This window comes from Neolamprologus brichardi, chromosome 22 (genome assembly GCF_056152115.1).
Source record: "Neolamprologus brichardi isolate AB-2024 chromosome 22, ASM5615211v1, whole genome shotgun sequence".
Taxonomy (NCBI): Eukaryota; Metazoa; Chordata; class Actinopteri; order Cichliformes; family Cichlidae; genus Neolamprologus; species Neolamprologus brichardi.
In genome coordinates, this window is record NC_142124.1 from 21,267,846 (window position 1) to 21,279,524 (window position 11,679).

General features: G+C 39.1%; 2 protein-coding genes across 2 annotated transcripts; both read left to right on the forward strand.

The window, feature by feature from the left end:
• The first annotated feature begins 257 nt into the window (after positions 1 to 257).
• On the forward strand, positions 258 to 6,893 carry nfe2l3 (nfe2 like bZIP transcription factor 3). The gene is made up of 5 exons (XM_006787613.3): positions 258 to 1,138; positions 2,833 to 2,913; positions 3,359 to 3,466; positions 3,660 to 4,137; positions 4,257 to 6,893. The coding sequence occupies exons 1-5, from the start codon at positions 623 to 625 to the stop codon at positions 5,012 to 5,014; spliced, it is 1,941 nt and encodes a 646-aa protein (XP_006787676.1). The 5' UTR covers positions 258 to 622; the 3' UTR covers positions 5,015 to 6,893.
• An 835-nt stretch (positions 6,894 to 7,728) lies between these two features.
• On the forward strand, positions 7,729 to 11,389 carry cbx3a (chromobox homolog 3a (HP1 gamma homolog, Drosophila)). The gene is made up of 5 exons (XM_006787612.3): positions 7,729 to 7,861; positions 8,588 to 8,741; positions 8,960 to 9,116; positions 9,482 to 9,576; positions 10,255 to 11,389. The coding sequence occupies exons 2-5, from the start codon at positions 8,596 to 8,598 to the stop codon at positions 10,379 to 10,381; spliced, it is 525 nt and encodes a 174-aa protein (XP_006787675.1). The 5' UTR covers positions 7,729 to 7,861; positions 8,588 to 8,595; the 3' UTR covers positions 10,382 to 11,389.
• The last annotated feature ends 290 nt before the right edge of the window (positions 11,390 to 11,679 follow it).

Here is an 11,679-nt window from a genome sequence, read left to right on the forward strand (position 1 = left end):
AGAAATCCCCTTTGCATCAATAAAGCATTATATATTAGAATATGAACCTACATAGAGGAGTACTTCTTGTTTATGCGGTGATTCAACTTTCGTGTAAACAATATTTGTAGTTAATATCAGGGTAGAGGCTGCCTTTATAGAAGCAACTACCCCGTTCTCTTATTGATCAAAAGCTGACGCGACAGGTGTGTTAACCAATCAGAATTTGTTGTGGTGAGCGTTTTGGTCCAATCAGCAAGAATTATGCAAATTCCGAAACAAAGTTCCCCCTGTAGCAGCACGGTGATTGCAGTGAGCCTCCCATGTTTTATTTTCTGTTTAATTATCGTCGTCAAGAGGGCTGTGATAAGTAGGTATTGCTTATGAATAACTTATCGGCTGTAAGGCGCTGAAGAACAAACTGTTTGTTATGTTTGCGCTAACAGGTTTGCGTTAACCGGTAGAGAAAGCTAACTGCTAAAGCTAGCATAGCTATCTTGCTAGTTCGCCGGTACAGGCGGTCCTCTTTGTCTGACAGGGGAAGGCGTGCTCTTTTGTTAAGCTTTCCCTTTGTCCCTTCGGGAAAGAGGAACTGTTGGGTTGGGATTTCACAATTATCCACAGTTCTGAAAGTATTTAGAAAATGCAGATCGCCAAAAAATACTTTTCAGAAAGCCTGATTCAGTTAACCATCTTGCTCAGTTTGATTGGAGTTCGTGTAGATATCGACAGCTACTTGAGCGGCTATTATACGCCTTTGACAGAGATTAACTTGGGTCCTAGCTCAGCCTACATCCAGACACCGTTTCATATTTTGAGAGACACTTTTGATGGATATGGTGTACACCCAAAATGTCCCGAGTTGGACTATTTTTTTGCAAGTCGTCGGCTGCTGGACGAGGTGAGGACCCTCGGTTCCCCGCGGTTCCATACACAGTTGAACGCATGGCTGGTGCACGAAGTGCCCGCAACTGACAAGGCTGACTGTGGGCCTTCAACCAGCAACAACACCGAATCTAGCTCGGGACTAGAAAGTCCTGGCGAAGAATCCAGGGATGTCAGTGAACACCTGCCAGTCAGTGGCCCAGCAGTGTACCAGACAAACATTGAACTCGGACAAGGGCCTTGTGGCGCTGGAGCCTGCGGGTTTCTTAAAGAGGCAAGTTTTTGAATAATATGCCATAAAGTTGTAAAAACTTTGTTTCTAATGAAGCTATAATGTAACCTGCAACAGTGAAGGTGGTCTATCCCTCTAAAGTACTTGATTAACTGAGGTGACAAACAGGTAAAACTTCCGTAATAGCTAGCTTAAGCTATTACTAGCTAACTAGCATAACTAACCGTTGATCTGGAAAGATGGGTGTTATCCAACAACGTTATTTTACTGGAGTATTTACTGGTGAACCAGGAAGCAAGTCAAAAAAATATTCTGGAATGCAAATTTATTTTCGTTTTGTCAGGCTCTGTCACGCCCTTGTCACAAATCACAATCCAGTAATGTGTCCTTAGTCAGATTATGTCACTTACATCCATAATGACAATGTGTTAACTTGGATAACTCACCTAATCAGTGTAGTAAGTAACTTAAACATAAAGCTTAATAACATGTCTACCAAACATCATATACTGTATATGGGGCATACAGCTGCCTGCTGCATTTGTCACTCTTTCACTATGGTAGTTGTCACATTAAGCAATCTGGGAATAGTAACTATAGAATTACTTCAGCAGAAAACACCATGCAAAGACAGGTGTAACTAATGTCTGTACTTTATGACAACAAATATACTTTAACACTGTAATTACAACCTTTATATTCAGTCCTCCTAGTAGTGTAGTATTTCTAGAGCATGGCAGAAAGAGCTGATTGGTGGATATTATATCCCAAAGGCAGTTTATGTTGTCAGTTGTGTAACTGTATCTCTTTTCTCCTAACCCAACCACCAGCTGCACCCTTTGAGGGGTGGAGAAGTGAGACTCTGATCCCCACCCTGTTTGCTTACACAAAAGCAGTTTTCCATAGTTAAGCACTGCTCTTCCTAGGGATGCTCTTCATGTGTATAATGTGATGTTGACTCATCTGTTGTTGATGACAAGAGATGGGTCGACATATTCTCCCCCCCCCCCCCCCCCCCCCCAAAAAAAAAAAAAAAAACATAAAAAAATTACAAGCCTTGTTTTTTGTTTTTCAAATGGCCTTAGTTTCTGAGAATATACAATATGCAGGAGCTGTATATAGTTATCCTGTTGAAGGTGTATCAATAACGTTTTGTCATTATTTGGCTTTAGTCTTAGTGTGAAAGCAAAAAGTTTGCTTTCACACTAAGACTAAAGCCAAATAATGACAAAAAGTACTCAAGACCAGTCTAGTTCTGCCCAAGTTCTGTCTGGGCTTGTTGGTCTCCACTTTTCCTGTTTGAACTGGTCTAGCAAGTGAATCAGTTATCGATACACCTTCAACAGAATAACTATATACAGCTCCTGCATATTGTATATTCTCAGAAACTAAGGCCATATAATTTTTTTTTTTTTTTAGAACAAATGAGAATTCTATTATATCTTTAATTGGAAATATCGTGAACTTTCTAATCTTGGAAGCTGGTGACCTGTATTTCTGTAGGTTTATCAGGTGACCTCCAAGGGTAATTGGCTTAACTTTTACAATGATTGCTTTGTAATCATAAATAAATAATCTAATCTTGTTTATAACAGAATCATCTCATTGAGATCAATGAACTGCCGCTAGAAATGTAACGATGTTTGGAGTTCTTTACTAAGAATTAACAATTTTTTTTTTCCTTTTCTTTCCTCTTCACTTCTAAACTGAATTCCCGGCTCTCTTTTCCCTACCAGGAGGAAGATGTTAAAGTTAAAGAAGAGGAGGAACCTGCTCCAGTCTCTCAGCTTGCTCACAGTTCCACACTGGAACAAGAGGTACTGTTGGCACTCTTTTATGTATTTTAATGACCATAACAGTGCTGGATTTTTTGTGAGAATACACAGTAGTGTTTGTCCATCTGCAATGATGCATGTATAACGTTGGCATCAATTTTAGGCTGGTTATATTGATTTAACTAGAAAATCAGGGCCTCACATTACATATTTACTGAGATTGCATCATTTTGATGACAGTGCTGTTTTAGTAACACCACAAAATATGATTAGAGAAGTTGAAGCATAGTAATTACAGTCTCACAGGCAAAGGCTTTGTTATTCAGTTCCTTATAGTAAAAAGCCATACAGAAGCTAAATATAAATTCATTTTTCTTGTTCATTTTTTTCATCAGTTACTTTGCTGTGATTGGATACTGACAACAAAACATATCACTTACTTTTTTTTAAAATTTACATCAGATTTTCTGTGTGTTGTCTCTTTCAGAGCCTGCTGGAAGGCATCACTGCACTGTCCAGTCCAACACGCCATCCCTCTGCTACCCTTGATATTGACCAGCAGTGGAACACTTTACTTTCTGTTGCAGACCTTGATGTAAGTTTCATGTTCATCTTCATGTTCATTAAATTAAGCCTTATATAAAATTACATTAGTTTAGAGACATGCATACAGACACGTGTATTGCAGATTAGAGGTTTAGTTTCCCACATTGATCTAACTGTTGTTTAAGAGGATTTTCAAAGCTTTGGATAATAAAGTTTGACTAATAGGTCTCTCTAAAATATAGGACTTGGACCCCCTTGTCACTGAGCGTCTGTCAGATCTCGACACTGACATCGCCAGCGCCATCAGCCGAAATGTCAGTCTGCATGATGCTATGCTAACCAGTCCTGGAGTGTTTGGGTTGGCATCTGATAGAACTGAGCCCAGGACCACGACCCAACAACAAAGGGCTTTCTTTCGAATGGAATCCACAGGCTCTTTAAACTCAGATGCTTCACCTGGGATGGCTCTAGGTCTTGCTGCACTCCCCTTTGCCTCAGTATGTAACATAACTGGAAATGTGTCATCAAATAGTGCACTGGGTGGCTGCCTAGATGAGGCAGTGTTTGACCAGATCAATCAGCTTGGTTTGGAAGGTCTGGACTCAATTGACAGCAGCTTGATGGACTGTTTGGACAGCATAGACCCACGGGTCCTTGAGGACTTGGAGTCAGACTCTGGTCTCTCCTTGGAGAGCAGTTCTGGAGGTCCAGTCTCTCCAGGTTGGTTCAGATTGCTTTCTATACTTGGAAGAGTTACATGTCTTAATTTCTGCTTTATGAAACTACGAAATTTTCTGTTAAATATACTGACACAGTCATTAACTCCTCACTTTGTTCAGGCTCATCTGAGATGTCATCCTCATCCAGTTCATACTGCGAGGATGAGTGTGGAGCTACAGGCTACAGCAGTGAGGCAGAGTCAATCCCCTCTAAAGGCATTGTTGACTACACCACATCATGGCCACCTGTTGAGAGTGTGTGGCACGATCACAGCTACTCATCTGCCAATTTCTTTAACCAGCCGTCAGTAACGCTGCCTCGCAAAAACATCAAGGAGGAGCCTCTCAGCGATGACGATGGATTCCGGCTGGAAGAAGGGGAGCTGAGTCGTGATGAGCTGCGCGCCCGTGCTATGTGCCTGCCATTCTCTGTCCTGCAGATAGTTAACATGCCTGTTGAAGAGTTCCTGGAAGTTCTTGATGGTCATGGCTTTTCCCCTGAACAGGTGACCCTCCTGAGGGACATCCGCAGGCGTGGTAAGAATAAGCTGGCAGCCCAAAACTGCCGCAAGCGCAAATTAGATGCCATCACTGGGCTCCAGGAGGAGGTGGAAAGGTTGCAAGTTCAGAGAGACAAACTGCTGAGGGAGAAGCACCTTACAGCAAAAACAATGGGTGCTGTGGGCCATCAGATAAGGCAGCTGACCAGAGACATCCTGTCCCGGCTGAGGGATGAATCAGGAACACCCCTGAACCCAGACAGATTCACCCTGCAGTGCGGGGCTAACGGTAGGGTTGTAGTTCAGCCTGTAAGACGACCTGCTGTCTCCACATCTGGCAACAAAACAGACAAGAGAAAGAAGGAAAAAAAGCAATAATGCAGCATTTCCTGCTGAGACTTGATCTTTTTGGTTTTGGGATATTGCGGAACCTAATTGCCTGACTCTGGTTTTAGGGACTCCTGTTTTGCTAAAGTGTGTGTTGATTCACCACTGTTGAGAACCTAAATGCAAAAAGAAAAGACACTCAAAAAATAAGTAAAAGAAAAAAAATGTAAATACGTTATTTGATGGGAAAAATGTAGATCACACACTGGACATTCTCTTTTTGTTAAAGGTGGATGTGGCCGATGGGGTAGTTTAAGGGAACAGCTAAGCTGTTGGTAATGCCAGCAGTCTCTTTGTGCCTGTTAACATTAAAGTCATAGTCTTTCTCATTTTTACAAAAAATTGTAGGCAATCACGCATGTCTAAAAGTCAGCTTGGCCAGGATTGTGATATTTCCAGACAGGATAGAGATCTAAGAGGAGTATTTACCTGTAATCTTGCCTTTAGTGTTTTCCTACTCGGTATAAGAACGAGGTTAAAGGGTTGTATTTATTAAACTTTCTTAGGTCCATGAAATGCTTATAGAACCATTAAGGACATTTTTCCCCTCTCCCAAAATGGTAACCTTTGGTCAGCGTGATAAGAATATTGGGTTATTACAAGTCCAAAGTTTACTGATTTGTTCCCTGTATTTGAGGGCATGCACTGTTTGAGTAAAAAAAATAAACTGAAATAAAAAAAATCAAATAGATGTCTTTTGCTTACATGTCTTGATGACGTGCAGTATACCAATGACCCAAAGGACTTAGCCTTAATTTGCATTTAATGTGTTTTGGTAAATATGTATGTACATCATACATAAGTGCATATATCCATAACAAAAAAGTTCTTGCATAAGAATTCAACTATAGTTTAAACCCTTTCATTTGAAGTGTTTTAGAGTTTTTGGCAAGATTATTCTACCTCACAGCTTAGTTTTTGTTAATTTTGGCTACATAAAAAAAAGCTCCCACCCCGCTTTGCTTTTTTTCTTTCTTTTTTTGTCTTTTGAAGTGCACTCTATAACAACGATTCCATTATAAATGTGACCATAATCACACATAAAAGATTCAATTTCTGAAACAGGAAAAATAGAATCACCAACTTTATTTAAAAGGTCTGAATGCTGTTTGAATGTATGTGTTTGTTTGTTTGTTTGTTTTTTAATATTTATTATCTGAGAGTAGAATCAAGTGATATTAAAAGTCTGCATCTTATTTATGTGTACACACAAGTAGTCACCTGAGTGAGTAAACTGAAGAAAGATGCATAAAGTATTTGAATAGTGATCAATCTGAAGCACAATTTGACTGAACTGAAATTTTGACTTCTTTACAAGTACTTGTGAGCTTTTTTCTTTTTGGATAAATTTGATTCTCAGGCCCCAGTTTTGTTTTTTTCTGGCTAAAATTTGAAATTCTCTAAAGTGCACTTGTTTAATACAAACCCTTCATTATCAAAGTCACCCCAATTAAACAAACTGCTAAAAAAAACCCTAAATAATAAATTACTGATTGATATTTAAGAAGTTTGAATGTTGTTTGGATGCCTCCTTTTTATATGTATAAGATTTTTTGACAGTTGAAGTATTAATAGAGGTCGCCATCCTGTTCCTGGTTATGCTGCGCAATAAGTCAGCTGAGTGAGTGAAATTGAGAAAGTCCATGAAGTAATTTATGCGGCTTTCAGTTTTCTTTTTTTCTTTGTTTGTATTTTCTTGTTTGGCGTGAACCTTTTCTTTGCTGTTTGTATGAATTTTATTTTCGTAAATATTTGCTTTGTTTCTGAAGTTAAATGTGTTTGATTCCATTGTGATTTTTGAAAGTGTGTTTGCTTACAGAACTTGAGTTGCTCCTGCAGACTTTTTAAAATAAAAAGAAATCTTTTGAAATACTTTTGAATGGCCTTGATTTTAAAATCAGCATATAGGAATTATATTATTCAAAAAATGCAGTCTTAAAATATCAATAGATATTATAGATATCTATTATAGATTAGGGATTACAAACATAAGGCCTGGGGGCAAAATTGGCCTGGCAACGGATGCAATCTGAGCCACTGGACAGCTTTTTAAAATGTGAAGGATGGTACACATTTTGGATTTTTTTAAACTGTATTTTCACGTGTTTTACAGCTTTTCTTAATGATAAAAATCCTACTCCCATCAGTAATCACACCAATTTGAGTAAGTCATAGGTAATATTAGATAAAAAACTTAAATGACAGAAACGTTTCTGATTTCTGCAGTGCGTTCACAGTAAATAAATAAATAAATAAGGATATAGTCTATCAATAAACAAAACATTTCTATTATATAGTTACAGGACAGTCTGGGCAATGAGCAACCATAACTACACATGCATTTCCTACAATCTTAGATTGTACGATTGTTTGTTTGTTTGAAATAAATTAACAAACAAACAAACAATCTAAGCCAAAAGAGTCGTGCTGACTGAGTTCTCCTGTTTAATACAGCTTAATTTCTTTATCTTGCAAAAATAACTGGCATATACTGTTGAAATTGCACTTCTTTTTCTTATATTAAGATTCTGCAGACATTAAAGGTGTAATTAAACCTCTTTACACTGGTCCGGCCAACAAAATTGGCTGCATGTGGCCCACGATCCAAAATGACTTCGATATCCCTGATGTAGAGTTCTAGGCTTCATCATCTACAGGTTTTGGAGAGCGAAAAGCGTTTTCTAACCGGGCTTCCGTAGATGGTGCACAAGTATGCGCACAAGAATGCGCGTGAGTAGCTTTTGGCGCCCGTGCTGTTGATCCACACTTTTGTAGACATAAAGAATCAACTGACCGCGTGGAAAAGAAGTGCCCTTGAAGCGAATCTCTTGTTTTAGGGTATGTATGCAGATACCGACTTGTTTCAAAAAAGGTTATCATTAACAGATGTGTCAGAGTTAATTGGTTCACTGTAACGAAATAGCAGTATATGCTAGCCAGTTGTTTTACCATCTGGACGCTGTGTCGAATGAGAGAGAAACGCTCTGTTGACTACAGTTGCAGTACTTTAACTTCAACAGGCAAGCGAAATGTAACAGTGTCTGTTCCTTGTAATGCTGTAGTTGTATCATAGATCTTAAGATTATGTATCCGTTTCTAAAACGTCGAGTGTCGCATTAAACTTGAGTACGTTATTGTTAGCGCAAGTTACGTTAACGTTACCCGCACGCTTTTTTTGTGCCAGCGCACCTATTTTAAGTCCCTCCGCATTGCAGTTGACACAATAAAAGTGAAGTAGGTTTTCCCTAACGGTTAAAGGCCAGCTAAAGTTAGCATGCAAGCTAACGTTATAAGAATTTGGCTATCTTTGAATACTTTAAGAGTTTATCGCTAAGCTAGCTAATGCTACGTTTTTACTTCCCTTTGGTGGCCATCCCTTTGTCAAGGTTGCCTAATTTAAATACCCCAATGGGCAAATAACAGTCTTCACAGTTAAATTCGTTTACGATCCGGGTGTTTGTGGCGGCTTTAGGGCCTATGGCCAATCCTAAACGTGGATATCAGGAGCACATGAATGTGAAGGATTTGTTATTATCAAATTCCTTTTTTTGTTTGTGTTTTTAGATCACAAAATGGGAAAGAAGCAGAATACAAAGAGTAAGAAGGATGCACAGGATACACAGGAGGAACCTGAAGAATTCGTTGTGGAAAAAGTGCTGGACCAGCGTGTTGTGAATGGGAAAGTAGAATTCTACCTCAAGTGGAAAGGATTTACAGAGTGAGTTGGCTGGGACTCCTGCCCCCCTCCTGCTGAGCTGGAAGTGCTTCCCTGGTATGGGGTTGTGCTATACTTTTGTTTGAGGTCATTGTGGTTGCATGAAGACGGTGCCTTCATTCAAACAAGCTAGCTGATGCTAGTATTTGCATTTTTTTTCTAAATGGAAATCAGTGTGAATTGATGCAATGCAATCGTTGACTCTCTTTCTGCTCGTTTAGTGCTGATAATACTTGGGAACCAGAGGAGAACCTGGATTGCCCTGAGCTGATTTCAGCATTTTTGGAGGCTCAGAAGAACGTTAAGGAGAAACCTGCACCTGTTAAGAGGAAGGCCTCCACGGAAGAGCCAGAGACGGAGCCCAAGAAGAAGGATGTGGTGAGTTCTTGCAATTAGCATGTCCTAGAGACAATTTAAATTTAGGACCGTCAAGCTTAACACGACGGCCATTCAGAGAAAGGGTTGCATAACTTAAACAAAGACGAGCATTATAATAAATGAATGTATTATAAATAAATCATATTTGTGCTTAGCTAGGGTGGTGTGTAGACATTTAACTTAGCATTATACTTGTATAATTGTGACAAACCTAATTTTGAATAAGTCACTCAGACCATTCTCTTGAAATGCAGCTGCTTCTGAACTTATGCTAGAAAGTGCAAGGATTTTAAATTAATCAAAATGTGTTGTTTTGTTTCCTTCCCATCTTATATGCCTACATTCTTTGTTGTAACCGCCTACAGGCTGAGAAACCACGTGGCTTTGCTAGGAACCTCGAACCCGAGCGAATCATTGGCGCAACAGACAGTAGCGGGGAGTTGATGTTCTTGATGAAATGGTACATTTTTATGCAATATTTCTGGTCATTAAAGGAAAAAAAAAAATCTCATATCTTTGTCTCCTTGGAAGCAAAATATAATGAAATGACTGTTAGTTCAAGACCTTTGCGCAGTAATGTTTTGTTAATCTAGGCAGTGTAAGTCATAGGATGGATGTGCATGGTATACAGTGAGTCACTGGTGTTTCATGCTACAATGGCAGACGGCCAGTGAATTCAAAAGTATTGAGTGCTATGATTTCTGGATCCTTCACAGTACAAATAATTATCCTGAAATATTGTAATAGCAATCAAAGAAAGTTTAAAGTGAAGGAAGTGTAACTGGATGGAATTACTTGGATAACCATGCATTTCATTCGTGGAAGGGGAGAAATTCAAGTTTTTCTCCCTGTTGGATACACGCCAGTCAGCAGCTGATGTCCAACATTTCGGTTGTTTCCTGCAAAGAGGGTTGTTTTTTTTTCTCAAAAAAACCCTTGAACTTAAAGCTCAGTGTCTACACTTCAGTTGCTTTTCACTGCTTAGATCTTGCTACATGGTGTACAGAGCCACAGTTATGAAACTGTCACTGTGTTCCTGCTGTAAACTTTTCCTCAACTTATAAACTTAGTTGATTTAAAGTACATTAATTTATGCTGGCTTTCTATAATGTTCCTCTCTCAATCTGCCTTCTTTTAGGAAAGATTCGGATGAAGCAGATTTGGTCCCAGCCCGTGAGGCCAACACCCGCTGTCCTCAGGTGGTCATATCCTTTTATGAGGAGAGACTGACCTGGCATTCCTGCCCAGAGGATGAAGCCCAGTAGTTCTTCTCTGCAACCCATGCAGTAGTCTACATCAACATTGTCAACCTTTTCCTCAGGACTGGATTCCTCCTGACTTGCCTTCTAGGTCTAGCTAAATTAGTCTTTTTTTTGTTTGTTTTTTTATTTTGGAAGAAGTTTCAACACTTGCATGGCAGTCGGTGAGTTCTGTTGTAAATATAAGCTTAGCCGATTGTGAGAACAGGTGATAGTGTTTTGATTAAGAAGTAAAGAAAGAAGCCTTCTTGTATTATTGTGAATGACTGATCTCTTTAGCCCCTTTTCAGACACGAGATGTACAACAATGTTGGCTTCAGCAGTCTGCTCAGCAATCTGTTATTCCAACATGGATTGCGCTTATGTTCCTAATGGCTTCATTTAAATGTATCCAAGATGGTGAAGGAGAGCTCTGTAGTACGCACAATTTAGCCATACATTCAGAAGGCTTGTTTGTGGGTGAAGTGCAACTACAGTTTTGATTGGTTTTCTCACCCTTTTTCAATAACAGCACAGGATCTGACTGTGTGTCACTCAGAGCTGTGCACTTCCTTCTGGAGTGTGAATAGTAAAAATGCTCCATAGAGGAATGATACTGTATTTAAAGTCAATAGCTAAAGTTAGGACTAAATGTGATGCATAGATTTGAAGTTTAGGGCATTAACTAGTGAGCTTTGCAACTCAGAGATTCACAAGATACAAGTACAGTTGTAATCCAGTGCATGCATGTCGTTAATAATACTTGGTTTAGTTTAGGTGCTCATTTAGACTTGAAGTCAACACATTCAGATGCAGCCAGATTCATGGAAGCGAGTGCACAGCTGAAAAAGGACGGTTGATTAGGGCCACTTCCACCGTCATCTTTGTTTAAATGTTTTAAATTCCAAAACACTTTTCTCACTCTGCCACATTCTTGCTCATGTTTTCTACTGTAGTGATGTTTTGTTCCATAAATACTTTTTGTATACTGTCTTTAAATATTGTTTGTCGTTCTAATAAAGGTTTTATGCCAGATTTTTGTGTCTTTTAGTTTTGCTTTGTTTTTCCAACTACAAATACAGACTTTACTGGAAGTAATTCAGAGCGAGTTGCATATGAAACAAAGTTAACAATTAGGATTTCCTTATGTTCCTAATAGAGGTTTCTTGGGTGACGTTTTTTACAGTTTTGTCTTCATGCTGCAGCGCTTTGGTTGTCCTGTGGTTTCACTCTAAATGCAAGACTGCATAATGGCATGGGAGATAAGACAGTAAACCTTTGTGCATTACTGATTTCTGTGGGAAATCACTCAAGTTTCTTTGAAA